At 53.9% G+C, this 18163-nt stretch overlaps 1 protein-coding gene across 1 annotated transcript in view; it reads right to left on the minus strand.

Annotated features, from left to right (window-relative positions):
• Positions 1 to 7952: 7952 nt before the first annotated feature.
• The window catches only part of Tnip3 (TNFAIP3 interacting protein 3), a 57929-nt gene continuing 47718 nt past the window's right edge, over positions 7953 to 18163 (minus strand). The window contains exon 13 of the mRNA XM_077803519.1: positions 7953 to 8065. Within this exon, the coding sequence (XP_077659645.1) occupies positions 7953 to 8065 (113 nt within the window). The remainder of the gene's footprint in view (positions 8066 to 18163) is intronic.

Here is an 18163-nt window from a genome sequence, read left to right on the forward strand (position 1 = left end):
GAAAGACTCTGAATCGCAGCAGCCAGGACACTGCTCACGGCCGGTGGGCGGCTGCCTGAGACCATGCATCACTATGAACCCTGCTCTGGGCAAAACTGAGCTTCTGTGAAGGAAGACCTCTGCCCCACTCACCAGCAGACCCTGGCCAGCGCAGGAGGAGCTGCCAAGCTCTGAGCTAAAGGTTAACAAGATCTTGCCTAAGAAGATTCTGGAAAGAATAAAACCAAAATGTTTTAAAAACACACTCTTTTTTTTTTTTTTTTAACAAAACCAACTGCCACCAAGAGTCCCAAAGAGGCCTGCGTGTGGCTTTGTGTCCACGCCGCCCACCTCACTCAAGCACGGGCCTCCCCACTCTCGGGATGGAGTGTTCAGAGGCGGGTGTCAGGATCCGTGGTGTCACCAGGGCCTGGGGCAGATTCCCACGGTGACTTTGGCCAGCTGCTCACAGGGACTGGCCTGGCCATCCTGCCATTGCCTGGGATCGTGCTCTGCCCCTCCCTCCTCTGCCACTCTCCCAAGGCCCTTCCCACCAGGGGCTTCTGTTGGGAGCAGAGGGGGTCCCAGCCGGAGGCCAGGCCATGACTGCCGCTGGGCGTTCGCTGGGCATTTTTCAACCAGCAAGGGCCACTCTTATGGATGGTCTGTCCCAAAGTCACACAGTAGAGTCCTGACTCAACAGCCACGTGTTGAAGGCCGGGTCCCCAGCTTGGGGCACTGGTGGGAGGGGGCGGAGCCTTGGGGGCAGGGCCTGGCAGGAGGTGAGGTCACTTGGGGTGAGCCTTGGGAGGGCCTTGGGACCCTGGCCTTCTTCTTTCTTTGCTTCTTGAGCACCACGAGGTGAGTGCCTTTGCTCTACCATGCGCTGCCCCTGATGTCCGCCTCACCACAGGCCCAGAGCCATGGGACCCAGCAGCCATGCAGCTGCACGGAAGCCTGGGAGCTGTGAGACAAAGTAAAGCTCCCCTCATTTTCAGTGGCTTACCTCAGGTATGTTGTCACAGTGTGCAGAGCTGACTGACACACCCTCAGTACTTCCCAGTACGATTGCAGATGCAGCTAACGTACAGGAGTTGGTAGGCACCTCATCTAATGTGACTGGTGTCCATAAAAAGGAGAAATTCAGACGTGGTAGACATTGGGGTGGTGTGTATCAGCCAAGGAAGGACAAAGAGGGTCAGAAGCCAGTGGGGAGACATGGAACAGAGGTTTCAAAGCCCTCAGAAGCGTCTACGCCGATGGACGCTTGATCTTGGCCTCCCAGCATCCAGAATCGTGAGACAACAAATGTCCATGTGGGCCCGGTGGCCTCTGGTTCCAGTGTGCTGAAGGACTGGAGCAGAGGTGGCACCAGGGCCTCCTGGAGGTCTGCTGACGCTGACGCTCACTGTGACGATCAGCTGTCCCAGGACACGGCTGGGGTCACCTGCGGCATCTGAGGTGACATCTCAGTAACAGCAGCCTGTCTCTACACCCTGTTCAGGGCTAAGCCCACTAAGAGGCTCCTGGGTGGCCACAGGAGCGGTCCCCTCTTCAGGCTGCCTTGTGCCGGGCTTCTCCAGGCTGAGGACCTGCTGTGCGGCTCCCTGGCCGTCGCTGCTGCAGGGAGGAGCAGGGGCGCTGTGGGTCTTCACCCCAGCTCCCTGGACCTGCCCTGGCTGCTGCGGATCAGCCTCGGGTGGGGTCCTGGGCCTGGCGCAGGCCGGGCTGTGGAGGCCTCTCGCTCTGAGCACCTTCTTTAGGCCTTTGGAAGGAGATAGTCTCTTTTGTGCCCTCTGGTACTTTCAGTTTCCAATCAGACAACAGAAAAGTGAAGTAGAACTTTATTTGACAAAGAAATTCACTTAGGCCTTAATGTTAAATTCATAGTAACAAAGTCACATTCCGTCTTCTGTCACCACTGTTATTAATGTTGTGAAACATGCCGTATTTATGCCATGTGTTAAGGTAGTTCCCAGGACTTTGCTGAAATGTGGCAACTGATACTATTGTCTTAATGCCTGCAGAATGCCAATGGTTTACGTACATTACTGACCTTTGGAAAACTCTGGTATAGGGATTCAGTAGCATAAAAAAAATGGGTAAAATTGCTTAGGTAGTTTTGTCCAAGTAGAATATCTGGGATAGAATGTGGTTCTATCCAATTCCAAATCCCAGATGCACCCACTATAACTCGTTGCAAGTGTTTTGGTTGTTTTAAGAAGAAAATAGAATTATTTTAATGTATTTGGGAACAAAGGTACCTTCTTATTTTAAAATTTTGCAAGGCAGGCTAGGGCCTAACCTATTATAATAGGATATTTGGTATTCCAAAATCCAGGAAAACAATGGTTGTCTTTCCAAAGGATGTGTATACACACATACCCCCCTCATTGATTTTGCTAAATTTCACATTGGCTTTGTTTTTTTCAGCTTTCATCTATAGAACATATTTTTTCTAGATTCCTAATGGAAGCTAGCCTTGTTTTAAGTATACCACTGTGTGCATTTTCTATATTTATGAAGCTACGTTTAAAATGTATTGTTAGTTTCTGGATAGTGAACTAAGGAATTTGCATTTTGGTACATTATAGTAAGTGGCGGCCTCTACTGATGATGTGTGGTATTGCAGCCTGACGTCATTGGAACCAAACATCAGGAAGAAACTGTTCTGTCAGGTGTTAGAACCAGGGAGAGTGTGTTCCTGGAGGAATGCAGGATGCCTGGAGTCTAAGGAGTCAAAGGATGTGCCTGGAACCTCATTGAAATCTCAATTTTGTTCAATCCTTGTGCATAAAAGCGAACATTTATGATACCGCAAAATAGACCTGAGTTTCCATCTGCGAGGCAGGTCTTGCAAAAGTGCTGTGGTACAGGCTGGTCCACTGCTGTCTGCCACTAGAGGGTCCAGAAGCACCAGGCCCAGCTTACATCCCTGTGCAAGAGGAAAGGAAGTGATGCCCAGCTCCAGGTGTGCCTCGGAGAAGACAGAGTTCAGACTCACCCTACTTCCCTTCCTCGGATTCAGCACTGGATGTCATTGGTATAGTATGCAGTCATTTAAAGGGAGAAGAATCACAAAGGTGGTGTTGCTATAAGCCAAGGAAGGCCAAAGACCCTGAGAAGTCCCGTGAGCCTGAAGACTGGTGGCCATGCTGGAATGAAAATCTCCCCAAGTCCTCCAGGCACCAAGGACAGCCTCTGGGAGCCCAGCAGCACACTGTGAGCCCATAGCTCCTGGCTGGAAATTTAAAAATCCAGTTCTGTTGGGAGGAGCTTCTGGTGGGCAATATGCCTTTAATTTTGTCTTGTGTGGCAACAGATAGACCACTGACCCTGATTTTCTAACGCTGTCAATGCTCTTAACGCATCCTTTCCACATGGTGAAGGCTGCTAAAATTCTGACCCAATTTCTTTAAAAAATATTTTTAGTTGTAGATGGACACAATACCTCAATACCTTTATTATATTTTTTTATTTGTATGTGGTGCTGAGGCTCAAACCCAGTACCTCACACATGCCAGGCAAGCACTCTGCCACTGAGCTACAACCCAGCCCTCTGGCGCAGTTTCATAAGTTCACATCACTTTTCAGTTAGACGGCAGATGAGCCCACTTCCTGATTGAGTCGTACTTCCCTTGGGGGTGACCTTTGCTTTCTTAGGTACAGCCTAGCCATGGGCAAGCTACCACAGCATTTCCAGCTGATCTCTCAGAAAGGAATCACAGACAGGGTGGCAAAAATCAGATCTGAAAACACCTTACAAAATAATTGGGAGAAGAATCTTAATCTTCTCTTTGGAACCATGAAAAACACTTAAAAAGGTGAGCCTCAAGATTTTCAACTAGAAAACTGATCCTAAGTGTTTCATGGTTTAGAAGCAGTACGGCACTTGGGTATCCTTTCTAATAGAAACTGATTCCCAGAGCCATGACAACTAAGGCGTGTTCAGTCCTACAGAGAGGCTGTGGCTCCGTGCAGAGCTGATTTCCACTCCCTCAGAATCCCCACCATCCCCTGTGCGTGGCCTGGGTCATTCAGCACTTCCACATTACGTGCACTCACTAATCCAACACAGTTATTTCTGCCTAGTATGCACCAGGCATGTTCTGGGAGCTTGGGCTACATTCATGCACAAAAAAAGATCCACACCCTGTGAGCTAGTATCCTAACGGGGAAGACAGACCATGATAGATAGACACACGGCAGCAAGGAGCCTGCTGTGATGGAAGGTGGTGAACGCAGGGCGGGAGGCGCAGGGCAGGAGACCTAGGGCACGGGGCCTGTTGTCGCCCTCAAACTGAGGTGCCAGGGAGGACCTCCTGGAGAAGGCCCGTGTTGTGTGTGTGTGAATATAGGTCACACGTGTACTTACGTGTATGTGTATAGATGTGTGTGTGAATGACCTGGGCATCACCAAAAGGGTTTGTATCATGGCCAAAAGGTAAAATGCTCTTAGTCTTCAAAAGCAAACCTTCTGACTGAAAGAGCCCTTGGTTTTGAGCTCTGACCTGTATGATATGAACTCACAAAGCTGCAGATTGAAAACCCTGGAGGGCAGGTGCTGGGTAGGGGCAGGCTGCTGGAACCCACCACAGCCACAGGGTATCGAGGCCCAGGAATGGTCGCCCTCGGTGTGTTGTGAAAAGTGCAAACGTATGACTCAGAAAGAAGGTCTTTGTCATGGCCTTGTAGATTGTAAAGGCATCTAAAGCCATTTATATATAATATAATTCCAACATGTCACTTATAGGTTGATACACGAAAGACCAATGGAGAATAAAGGGATCATGGGAGCATGATTCACAGAGCTGCCCACTGTCCAGCACGTGTGGTCACCTCTCCTGTTTCTTTGTAGATCGACTGTGTTTTTAGCCTGGAAACTAGCTCTGGAATTTAATGCATGTTTGGAGTCCTCGGCTCGGTGCCCTCTGCCTGCAGGACGTGCCTCCCATCTGCACACTTTGACCTTTTCTTGGTAGCTTCTGTTCACGCCCCGTCCCTCTGGCTCCGCCTTCCTGGGCCTGCCTCTGGCTGGGCAGCCTTGCCTCCTGTCAGGCAGCCTTGGTGTCTCCCTCGGGTTCCCCAGCAGGCTCCCGTCCTTGCTGGCTGACGTCTGTGTGGTGCTTGGCGGGATGGTGCTCTCGACCCTCAGTTGTGGACACTGAGGTCCACCTCCCCAGCTTGTTTGTTCCCCTCCCACCTCAGCCATGGGGCCCAGACCCCAACCCACCTCCGAGTCCTGGCTCTTCCTACCGGATTCTGCGCCTCCCATCCCCTGCATTTTCACTGGATGTGAGCAGATGTTTTTCAAGGCTTAGGGATCAGAGGTCTTAGCTGCCTCGCTAACTCCTATTAAAAAACTGGTTTTCACCTGAGCATTACCTCATGTTCCTGGAAAGCAATTTAGCTCATTCCCTTTTTCCCTAATTGGTAGACAAAGGGAAGTAAATAGATGCTAAGTTATTTGGTGAAGACAAATCAGAAGTTTGTCAAGTATTGTTAAAGGTGATTTTTTTTTTAAGCCAGGATAAAACTGGAAAGATATTTAATGAATTTGTGTCAGAAACATTGACCTTCTACTTCCTTATGTCTTAAGACAGCATTTGATCTTTGTAAATTTTCTTTTTTTTTTTTTAATATTTATTTTTTAGTTCTCGGCGGACACAACATCTTTGTTGGTATGTGGTGCTGAGGATCGAACCCGGGCCGCACGCATGCCAGGCGAGCGCGCTACCGCTTGAGCCACATCCCCAGCCCTGTAAATTTTCTTAATAATTCATCTGTGTTTGGGGATTAACCTTTAACGCTTTATGGGAAAAGTAGATTCTGCCACCCTGTGATAAGTTTATAGAACTAGGACTTCCAAGAAAATATTTTAAGGGCTAGTTGTTCTCTTAGGGAAAATAGATTCATATTTTCCTGATTATTTAAATAATATGACTTTGTTAAAAAGTTACAAAATGTTAATACGACATTAATAATACACTTGATTTGGTAATATCTGTCTGCGATCTGAGTTGTCAGGTTTTGGCTGATAGCTTTGTCGGGTTTGGGGAGGGTGATTCTGCTAGAGCTGAGGGGCTCTGGGGTAAGCTGACGTAAAGGAGCATGGGTGTCCCCTCGCTTCAGCGGCTCTCCCACTGGGATAGGTGTGGCGGCAGCAGGAGTCACCCAAGGTGTCTCTGCTTGTCCCTAGACACCCATCGCCCCACTCACAGTGTGGCTCGCTGCAGATGAGGGACTCGTCGGAGAAATGACCCGGACCCCAGTGCTGTCCAAAGCAGGTGGCTGACGGAGGAGAGTTGCGCATGTGCAGAACTGACCGCCTGTCCAAGGTGCACCGAGTGACAGGAGCCACCAGGAGCTAGGCCAGCTTCCCTCTGAGGACCCAGAGTGCGGTTTGGACAGAAACACCCCTGTCCCGCTGCCTCTGGCAGCAGAGTCTCGGGTCGAATACTCAGGAGGATTCTGCTTTCCCCTGGTTTATTGAGAGCCTGCCGAGGTCCAAGCTGTGCCCTGGTCGCCTACGGCATGCGGCATGTCCTCCTGAACGAGGAGTCCTCAGGTATGTGCCAAGAAGCTCTTCAGAACAAGAGCAGGCGGACCTGAGAGGGGCTCGGGCAGTCTGACTTCACGGTGGCTTTCCTCCACGGGGCCTCTGACAATTTAGGACGAAATTTAAATGAGGCATTCTATTTTCTCGTTTTTTTATTTTTTATTTTATTTTATTTTTTGTAGTTGTAGATGGACAGAATACCTTTGTTTTATTTGTTGTTTATTTTTATGTGGTGCTGAGGATCGAACCCAGTGCTTCATGCATGCTAGGCAAGGCTCTGCCACTGAGCTCCAGCTCCTATTTTCTCTTTTATTACAGTGTTTTCTACCTTAAAATACATTAAATACATCTTACTATGACTCAAGGTAACTCTTCGTGAGACCACTTGCACTTGGCCTGCGTGATGAGGGACGCCTCATTCCAGGTCAGTCTGGTGACGTTGCTATAAGCTATGACAACCCCACTTCCATATGCAAAGATATTATAAAGAACCTATTATACCTACTTCATATGTATGTGTGTATATGAAATATATCATATATAATTAAATATATATAAATGATAAGTATGTATAAAATACATGTATGGATGAAAGCAGGTGTGTGTACACGTGGCTATATAATTAATGCCCTAGATATGAACTCAAATCCCAACTCCCACGTTAGTGACGGATCAAGATGCTTTATGTTCACGCTGGAAAAGCTAACCCTGGCTGAACGCAGGATTGACTGAGAAGTTCTGGGGACACGAGAGACGGTAGGGGGTAGAACAAGGCACCCTCCAGCGCCTCAGGAGCACCCACTCCCTCCCCAGGGCTCTCAGGCTTCAAGTTCACCCAGCCAAGGAGGGCCCACTGGGGTGTTGGGCACAGGGCTGTCCCCCATTTGGAGGCACAGACAGGAAACACCTCTTGCTCACGTGGTGTAGACCATGCAGTTTGGCGACAGGCCCAAGCAAGCACCCTGGAAGTCGAACCAGTTAAAACAATTGAGCCACAAACATGACCCTGAGACCCTGAGTCACAGCCCGCATGGTGGGTCCACCTTAGTGATAGCTTGCTCAGGACAGACCCTAACTCACAAACCCACACACCAAGCAAAGGGGAAAACGTGGGTTTAGGTCTGAAGAATTCTGGAGACTTCAGGAACCTGGAGACACCAGCTCCTGCCTCCCAGGAGCCCTAGGAACCTGAACAATTTACCAGGCCCTAGGAGGAGGGAAGAGTTCACACCCACCCCCCCAGGCCCGTTCTCACCCAGCTTTGCCACACCTTGCAGCAAGTGCAGATACCCCAGCTGGGCCCCTGGATTCACAGCTCATTCCTGAGTCCCCTCCCGAAAAACAGCACTACCCTGTAGGTGACAAATATGTGACCAGCACGGATGGCTCTTAAAAAGTCCCAAAGTATGAACAGTCAGGGTGGGTTCTGTTCGGAATAGGCCATGCCCAACTGTGCTTCCTCTAAGTCTACTCCTGTGAGGTGCTGCCTGGCAGTCCTCCTGTCCAGCTCTGCATCTACCCGGCACACTGGACGTCAGGGGAAGGTCAAGAGGAAGGTGTGGAGAGCAGGCCATGCCTGTCCCGAGTGATTCCACGGTGTGTAGAACAGGAGTACTAATGCTGTGCCTGCCCTAGTGACTCCATGGTGTGCAGAACAGCAGTCCTCAGGCTGCACCTGCCCTGGTGACTCCATGGTGTGTAGAACAGCAGACCTCAGGCTGTGCCTGCCCTGGGTGACTCCATGGTGTGTGGAAAAGCAGTCCTCAGGCTGTGCCTGCCCTGGTGACTCCATGGTGTGTAGAAGAGCAGACCTCAGGCTGTGCCTGCCTTGGGTGACTCCATGGTGTGTGGAACAGCAGTCCTCAGGCTCTGCCTGCCCTAGTGACTACATGGTGTGTAGGACAGCAGTCCTCAGGCTGTGCCTGCCCTGAGTGACTCCATGGTGTGTGGAACAGTAGTCCTCAGGCTGTGCCTGCCCTGAGTGACTCCATGGTGTGTAGAACAGCAGTCCTCAGGCTGTGCCTGCCCTAGTGACTCCATGGTGTGTAGAACAGCAGTCCTCAGGCTGTGCCTGCCCTGGGTGACTCCATGGTGTGTAGGACAGCAGTCCTCAGGCTGTGCCTGCCCTGGGTGAATCCATGGTGTGTGGAACAGCAGTCCTCAGGCTGTGCCTGCCCTGGGTGACTCCATGGTGTGTAACACAGCAGTCCTCAGGCTGTGCCTGCCCTAGTGACTCCATGGTGTGTAGGACAGCAGTCCTCAGGCTGTGCCTGCCCTAGTGACTCCATGGTGTGTGGAACAGTAGTCCTCAGGCTGTGCCTGCCCTAGTGACTCCATGGTGTGTAGAACAGCAGTCCTCAGGCTGTGCCTGCCCTGGGTGACTCCATGGTGTGTAGAACAGCAGCTCCCAGGCTGTGTCTGCCCTGAGTGAATCCATGGTGTGTAGAACAGCAGTCCTCAGGCTGTGCCTGCCCTGAGTGACTCCATGGTGTGTAGAACAGCAGTCCTCAGGCTGCGCTTGCCCTAGTGATTCCATGGTGTGTAGAACAGCAGTCCTCAGGCTGTGCCTGCCCTGAGTGACTCCATGGTGTGTAGAACAGCAGTCCTCAGGCTGTGCCTGCCCTAGTGACTCCATGGTGTGTAGAACACCAGTCCTCAGGCTGTGCCTATCCTAGTGACTCCATGGTGTGTAGGACAGCAGTCCTCAGGCTGCGCCTGCCCTAGTGATTCCATGGTGTGTAGGACAGCAGTCCTCAGGCTGTGCCTGCTCTAGTGACTCCATGGTGTGTAGGACAGTAGTCATCAGGCTGTGCCAGCCCTGGGTGACTCCATGGTGTGTAGGACAGCAGTCCTCAGGCTGTGCCTGCCCTAGTGACTCCATGGTGTGTAGAACAGCAGTCCTCAGGCTGTGCCTGCCCTAGTGACTCCATGGTGTGTAGAACAGCAGTCCTCAGGCTGTGCCTGCCCTAGTGACTCCATGGTGTGTAGAACAGCGGCTCTCAGGCTGCTGCTGCCCTAGTGACTCCATGATGTGTAGGACAGCAGTCCTCAGGCTGTGCCTGTCCTAGTGATTCCATGGTGAGTAGAACAGCAGTCCTCAGGCTGTGCCTGCCCTGGTGACTCCATGGTGTGTAGAACAGCAGTGCTCAGGCTGTGCCTGCCCTGGTGACTCCATGGTGTGTGGAACAGCAGTCCTCAGGCTGTGTCTGCCCTAGTGACTCCATGGTGTGTAGGACAGCAGTCCTCAGGCTGTGCCTGCCCTAGTGACTCCATGGTGTGTAGAACAGCAGTCCTCAGGCTGTGCCTGCCCTAGTGACTCCATGGTGTGTAGAACACCAGTCCTCAGGCTGTGCCTATCCTAGTGACTCCATGGTGTGTAGGACAGCAGTCCTCAGGCTGCGCCTGCCCTAGTGATTCCATGGTGTGTAGGACAGCAGTCCTCAGGCTGTGCCTGCTCTAGTGACTCCATGGTGTGTAGGACAGTAGTCATCAGGCTGTGCCAGCCCTGGGTGACTCCATGGTGTGTAGGACAGCAGTCCTCAGGCTGTGCCTGCCCTAGTGACTCCATGGTGTGTAGAACAGCAGTCCTCAGGCTGTGCCTGCCCTAGTGACTCCATGGTGTGTAGAACAGCAGTCCTCAGGCTGTGCCTGCCCTAGTGACTCCATGGTGTGTAGAACAGCGGCTCTCAGGCTGCTGCTGCCCTAGTGACTCCATGATGTGTAGGACAGCAGTCCTCAGGCTGTGCCTGTCCTAGTGATTCCATGGTGAGTAGAACAGCAGTCCTCAGGCTGTGCCTGCCCTGGTGACTCCATGGTGTGTAGAACAGCAGTGCTCAGGCTGTGCCTGCCCTAGTGACTCCTTGGTGTGTAGTACAGCAGTCCTCAGGCTGTGCCTGCCCTGGTGACTCCATGGTGTGTGGAACAGCAGTCCTCAGGCTGTGTCTGCCCTAGTGACTCCATGGTGTGTAGGACAGCAGTCCTCAGGCTGTGCCTGCCCTAGTGACTCCATGGTGTGTAGAACAGCAGTCCTCAGGCTGTGCCTATCCTAGTGACTCCATGGTGTGTAGGACAGCAGTCCTCAGGCTGCGCCTGCCCTAGTGATTCCATGGTGTGTAGAACAGCAGTCCTCAGGCTGTGCCTGCCCTGAGTGACTCCATGGTGTGTAGGACAGCAGTCCTCAGGCTGTGCCTGCCCTGAGTGACTCCATGGTGTGTAGGACAGCAGTCCTCAGGCTGTGCCTATCCTAGTGACTCCATGGTGTGTAGAACAGCAGTCCTCAGGCTGTGCCTGCCCTGAGTGACTCCATGGTGTGTAGGATAGCAGTCCTGCAGCTGTGCCTGTCCTAGTGACTCCATGGTGTTTAGAACAGCAGTCCTCAGGCTGTGCCTGCTCTAGTGACTCCATGGTGTGTAGGACAGCAGTCCTCAGGCTGTGCCAGCCCTGGGTGACTCCATGGTGTGTAGAACAGCAGTCCTCAGTCTGTGCCTGCCCTGGTGACTCCAAGGTGTGTAGGACAGCAGTCCTCAGTCTGTGCCTGCCCTAGTGACTCCATGGTGTGTAGAACAGCAGTCCTCAGGCTGTGCCTGCCCTAGTGACTCCATGGTGTGTAGAACAGCAGTCCTCAGGCTGTGCCTGCCCTAGTGACTCCATGGTGTGTAGAACAGCAGTCCTCAGGCTGTGCCTGCCCTGGTGACTCCATGGTGTGTGGAACAGCAGTCCTCAGGCTGTGTCTGCCCTAGTGACTCCATGGTGTGTAGGACAGCAGTCCTCAGGCTGTGCCTGCCCTAGTGACTCCATGGTGTGTAGAACAGCAGTCCTCAGGCTGTGCCTATCCTAGTGACTCCATGGTGTGTAGGACAGCAGTCCTCAGGCTGCGCCTGCCCTAGTGATTCCATGGTGTGTAGAACAGCAGTCCTCAGGCTGTGCCTGCCCTGAGTGACTCCATGGTGTGTAGGACAGCAGTCCTCAGGCTGTGCCTGCCCTGAGTGACTCCATGGTGTGTAGGACAGCAGTCCTCAGGCTGTGCCTATCCTAGTGACTCCATGGTGTGTAGAACAGCAGTCCTCAGGCTGTGCCTGCCCTGAGTGACTCCATGGTGTGTAGGATAGCAGTCCTGCAGCTGTGCCTGTCCTAGTGACTCCATGGTGTTTAGAACAGCAGTCCTCAGGCTGTGCCTGCTCTAGTGACTCCATGGTGTGTAGGACAGCAGTCCTCAGGCTGTGCCAGCCCTGGGTGACTCCATGGTGTGTAGAACAGCAGTCCTCAGTCTGTGCCTGCCCTGGTGACTCCAAGGTGTGTAGGACAGCAGTCCTCAGTCTGTGCCTGCCCTAGTGACTCCATGGTGTGTAGAACAGCAGTCCTCAGGCTGTGCCTGCCCTAGTGACTCCATGGTGTGTAGAACAGCAGTCCTCAGGCTGTGCCTGCCCTAGTGACTCCATGGTGTGTAGAACAGCAGTCCTCAGGCTGTGCCTGCCCTAGTGACTCCATGGTGTGTAGGACAGCAGTCCTCAGGCTGTGCCTGCCCTAGTGACTCCATGGTGTGTAGAACAGCAGTGCTCAGGCTGTGCCTGCCCTAGTGACTCCATGGTGTGTAGAACAGCAGCTCTCAGGCTGCTCCTGCCCTAGTGACTCCATGATGTGTAGGACAGCAGTCCTCAGGCTGTGCCTGCCCTAGTGACTCCATGGTGTGTAGGACAGCAGTCCTCAGGCTGTGCCTGCCCTCAGTGACTCCATGGTGTGTAGGACAGCAGTCCTCAGGCTGTGCCTGCCCTAGTGACTCCTTGGTGTGTAGAACCGCAGTCCTCAGGCTGTGTCTCCCCTAGTGACTCCATGGTGTGTAGGACAGCAGTCCTCAGGCTGTGCCTGTTCTGAGTGACTCCATGGTGTGTAGAACAGCAGTCCTCAGGCTGTGCCTATCCTAGTGACTCCTTGGTGTGTAGGACAGCAGTCCTCAGGCTGTGCCTGCCCTAGTGACTCCATGGTGTGTAGAACAGCAGTCCTCAGGCTGTGCCTATCCTAGTGACTCCTTGGTGTGTAGAACAGCAGTCCTCAGGCTGTGCCTGCCCTAGTGACTCCTTGGTATGTACAACAGCAGTCCTCAGGCTGTGCCTGGCCTTGTGACTCCAGGGTGTGTGGAAGAGTAGTCCTCAGGCTGCGCCTGCCCTCAGTGACTCCATGGTGTGTAGAACAGCAGTCCTCAGGCTGTGCCTACCCTAGAGACTCCTTGGTATGTAGAACAGCAGTCCTCAGGCTGTGCCTGCCCTAGTGCCTCCATGGTGTGTAGAACAGCAGTCCTCAGGCTGTCTGCCCTGGGTGACTCCATGGTGTGTAGAACAGCAGTCCTCAGGCTGTGCCTGCCCTAGTGACTCCTTGGTATGTAGAACAGCAGTCCTCAGGCTGTGCCTGGCCTAGTGACTCCTTGGTATGTAGAACAGCAGTCCTCAGGCTGTGCCTGGCCTAGTGACTCCAGGGTGTGTAGGACAGCAGTGCTCAGGCTGTGCCTGCCCTAGTGACTCCATGGTGTGTAGAACAGCAGTCCTCAGGCTGTGCCTGCCCTAGTGACTCCATGGTGTGTAGGACAGCAGTCCTCAGGCTGTGTCTGCCCTAGTGACTCCAGGGTGTGTAGGACAGCAGTGCTCAGGCTGTGCCTGCCCTAGTGACTCCTTGGTATGTAGAACAGCAGTCCTCAGGCTGTGCCTGGCCTAGTGACTCCAGGGTGTGTAGGACAGCAGTCCTCAGGCTGTGCCTGCCCTAGTCACTCCATGGTGTGTAGAACAGCAGTCCTCAGGCTGTGCCTGCCCTAGTGACTCCAGGGTGTGTAGGACTGCATTCCTCAGGCTGTGCCTGCCCTGAGTGACTCCATGGTGTGTAGAACAGCAGACCTCAGGCTGTGCCTGCCCTGGGTGACTCCATGGTGTGTGGGACAGCAGTCCTCAGGCTGTGCCTGCCCTGAGTGACTCCATGGTGTGTAGAACAGCAGACCTCAGGCTGTGCCTGCCCTAGTGACTCCATGGTGTGTAGAACAGCAGTCCTTAGGCTGTACCTGCCCTGAGTGACTCCATGGTGTGTAGAACAGCAGTCCTCAGGCTGTACCTGCCCTAGTGACTCCATGGTGTGTAGAATAGCAGTCCTCAGGCTACGCCTGCCCTAGTGACTCCAAGGTGTGTAGAACAGCAGTCCTCAGGCTGTGCCTGCCCTGAGTGACTCCATGGTGTGTAGAACAGCAGTCCTCAGGCTGTGCCTGCCCTGAGTGACTCCATGGTGTGTAGGACAGCAGTCCTCAGGCTGTGCCTATCCTAGTGACTCCATGGTGTGTAGGACAGCAGTCCTCAGGCTGTGCCTATCCTAGTGACTCCATGGTGTGTAGGACAGCAGTCCTCATGCTGTGCCTGCCCTGGTGACTCCATGGTGTGTAGAACAGCAGTCCTCAGGCTGTGCCTGCCCTAGTGACTCCATGGTGTGTAGAATAGCAGTCCTCAGGCTACGCCTGCCCTAGTGACTCCAAGGTGTGTAGAACAGCAGTCCTCAGGCTGTGCCTGCCCTGAGTGACTCCATGGTGTGTAGAACAGCAGTCCTCAGGCTGTGCCTGCCCTGAGTGACTCCATGGTGTGTAGGACAGCAGTCCTCAGGCTGTGCCTATCCTAGTGACTCCATGGTGTGTAGGACAGCAGTCCTCAGGCTGTGCCTATCCTAGTGACTCCATGGTGTGTAGGACAGCAGTCCTCAGGCTGTGCCTGCCCTGAGTGACTCCATGGTGTGCAGAACAGCAGTCCTCAGGCTGTGCGTGCCCTGGGTGACTCCATGGTGTGTGGGACAGCAGTCCTCAGGCTGTGCCTGCCCTGGTGACTCCATGGTGTGTAGAACAGCAGATCTCAGGCTGTGCCTGCCCTGGGTGACTCCATGGTGTGTAGAACAGCAGACCTCAGGCTGTGCGTGCCCTGGGTGACTCCATGGTGTGTGGGACAGCAGTCCTCAGGCTGTGCCTGCCCTGAGTGACTCCATGGTGTGTAGAACAGCAGACCTCAGGCTGTGCCTGCCCTGGGTGACTCCATGGTGTGTGGGACAGCAGTCCTCATGCTGTGTCTGATCACCTTTAGTGGCTTTAGGCTCTGCCGTCCCCTCTCTGCTCACGCTCTCGGCTCTGCACCGCAGCCCTGTGTCCCCTTTTAACACTTTCTTAGTCTGTGACCTAGTCTGTATCACTGTGTGAAGTGTGTGTGGCTGGAGTGTTCCCGACGGAGAGGTTAGGATTGGAATTACAGACCTGGGGTTGCCTGGCTCATGACACCGGCTGACACCAGGTACTCAGTGAGCCTCCACCAGTGGATCTGGTGCAGCCTGTGGGTTCAGTGTCCCTCAGTAAGCCTCTCTCTGTGGAAGACACCGCGTGGTGGCTCCCTGTTAGTGACAGCTTCCTCATGACAGAAGGCCTCCTGGTCTCCCATCCTCTTTCCGTTGCAGCCCTCCTGCCCCCAGGTCCCAGGGCACAGATGAAAGCAGGCATACAGGAGGCAGGAGAGGACCCGTGCAAGGGCTGGAGCCGCTCAGGCCCTTGAGAGCTCAGAGGACAGACTCTTCCTTTCTGCTGAGCTGTGGGGTGGGCCTTCAGCAATCTGAGCTGGGAGAGCATCGTGCTGTGGCTGCAGGACAGGGCCGCAGTCCCACCTCTCTGGGTTTTAGTGTCCCTGGGTCTCCAAGGAGGTGGGAGAGAACTGCAGGAGCAGCAGGGTCCTTGTGGGGACCCAGCCAGAGCTTGCTCCAACCCTGAGTGTGGCACCTCCAAGGACAGCACTAAGGACAGTGGCGGCGGAGGTGGCTTGGGATGCTGGGAGCTGCGTGCGTGTTTTCCAGAATAAGAGGGAGTTAGGTAAGAACTGTGGGAGGGATGGTCCCGGCCTCTCAGATGCGATCTCTGGGAGACAGAGGCACCTTAGTGTCCAGAGCGGACCGCAGCTGCTCAGGCCGGCCTGGCCCTGGCACCATGACAGCAGGCGTCCACCTTTCTCTTCTCGCATAGAAGCCAAAACAAGATGATCTCTCTCCTACTCAGGAGGGAACTTAAATTCCACATAATATGGAGTATTTTCTCTGACCAAACTTTTTTCCTAAGAATATTCTCCTGAAATACAATTTAAAGAAAAGCCCAAGACCCATGGTAACAGGGAGCCCTGTGGTGCCCAAACCCCGTGGCCCCTGCAAACAGCTCTGATTCCTGGCTCTGCCGTTTACCTGCTGTGAGCCCCTGTGGATGTCACCAACCTCTCTGTGCGCCACACAAGTCATCCATGACGAGGGCGGAACTCCCACTGATGGAGACCTCAGTGAATCCACCAGAGACCACCCAGAAGCCACTGGAGGCTCATCACACCAGCCATGGGTCCAAAGACACTGCTCTTGTCAGTAAGGAAAGTGGGACCCCAACCAAAACTAATGAAGACACCTGCACTAGGAGAGAGCCACCTGTATCTCCCCCTAAGAGCGCCCCAAGGAAGGCTTGTTCCGCCTCCTGGAACACCCAGAAAAAAATCACACACGCTTCCCATGATGGGCCCTCTGCAGTCAAAGGTCAGGTTCTCATGAGCACTATGAGGAACACAAGTTCAGACTCACTTCCCTACCCCGGCCTGGACTCAAAGGGACACAGCTGTTCTGCACCCCTGATTCACACACTGCAGTGGGAGGAGGTCAGAGCACAAGCTGTGGCCCTGAGGGTGACCAGAGGCAGAGAGGCCTGGACACACTGTGGAGGTACAGGAGGTGACCTGAGGCAGAGAGGCCTGGACACACTGTGGGAGGTACAGGAGGTGACCTGAGGCAGAGAGACCTGGACATACTGTGGAGGTACAGGAGGTGACCTGAGGCAGAGAGACCTGGACACACTGTGGGAGGTACAGGAGGTGACCTGAGGTAGAGAGACCTGGACACACTGTGGAGGTACAGGAGGTGACCTGAGGCAGAGAGACCTGGACACACTGTGGGAGGTACAGGAGGTGACCTGAGGTAGAGAGACCTGGACACACTGTGGAGGTACAGGAGGTGACCTGAGGGAGAGAGACCTGGACACACTGTGGGAGGTACAGGAGGTGACCTGAGGTAGAGAGACCTGGACACACTGTGGAGGTACAGGAGGTGACCTGAGGGAGAGAGACCTGGACACACTGTGGAGGTACAGGAGGTGACCTGAGGCAGAGAGACCTGGACACACTGTGGGAGGTACAGGAGGTGACCTGAGGTAGAGAGACCTGGACACACTGTGGAGGTACAGGAGGTGACCTGAGGGAGAGAGACCTGGACACACTGTGGGAGGTACAGGAGGTGACCTGAGGTAGAGAGACCTGGACACACTGTGGTGGTACAGGAGGGGACCTGAGGTTGAGAGACCTGGACACACTGTGGAGGTACAGGAGGTGACCTGAGGGAGAGAGACCTGGACACACTGTGGAGGTACAGGAGGTGACCTGAGGGAGAGAGACCTGGACACACTGTGGAGGTACAGGAGGTGACCTGAGGGAGAGAGACCTGGACACACTGTGGAGGTACAGGAGGTGACCTGAGGTAGAGAGGCCTGGACACACTGTGGGAGGTACAGGAGGTGACCTGAGGTAGAGAGACCTGGACACACTGTGGAGGTACAGGAGGTGACCTGAGGTAGAGAGACCTGGACACACTGTGGAGGTACAGGAGGTGACCTGAGGTAGAGAGACCTGGACACACTGTGGAGGTACAGGAGGTGACCTGAGGTAGAGAGACCTGGACATACTGTGGAGGTACAGGAGGTGACCTGAGGTAGAGAGACCTGGACACACTGTGGAGGTACAGGAGGTGACCTGAGGTAGAGAGACCTGGACACACTGTGGAGGTACAGGAGGTGACCTGAGGTAGAGAGGCCTGGACACACTGTGGAGGTACAGGAGGTGACCTGAGTAGAGAGACCTGGACACACTGTGGAGGTACAGGAGGTGACCTGAGGGAGAGAGACCTGGACACACTGTGGAGGTACAGGAGGTGACCTGAGGTAGAGAGACCTGGACACACTGTGGAGGTACAGGAGGTGACCTGAGGCAGAGAGACCTGGACACACTGTGGAGGTACAGGAGGTGACCTGAGGCAGAGAGACCTGGACACACTGTGGAGGTTCAGGAGGTGACCTGAGGGAGAGAGACCTGGACACACTGTGGAGGTACAGGAGGTGACCTGAGGTAGAGAGACCTGGACACACTGTGGAGGTACAGGAGGTGACCTGAGGTAGAGAGAACTGGACATACTGTGGAGGTACAGGAGGTGACCTGAGGGAGAGAGACCTGGACACACTGTGGAGGTACAGGAGGTGACCTGAGGTAGAGAGACCTGGACACACTGTGGAGGTACAGGAGGTGACCTGAGGTAGAGAGACCTGGACACACTGTGGAGGTACAGGAGGTGACCTGAGGTAGAGAGACCTGGACACACTGTGGAGGTACAGGAGGTGACCTGAGGCAGAGAGACCTGGACACACTGTGGGAGGTACAGGAGGTGACCTGAGGTAGAGAGACCTGGACACACTGTGGGAGGTACAGGAGGTGACCTGAGGTAGAGAGACCTGGACACACTGTGGAGGTACAGGAGGTGACCTGAGGCAGAGAGACC

The sequence above is a fragment of the Urocitellus parryii genome, chromosome 10, assembly GCF_045843805.1.
Source record: "Urocitellus parryii isolate mUroPar1 chromosome 10, mUroPar1.hap1, whole genome shotgun sequence".
In the NCBI taxonomy this organism is placed as follows: domain Eukaryota; kingdom Metazoa; phylum Chordata; class Mammalia; order Rodentia; family Sciuridae; genus Urocitellus; species Urocitellus parryii.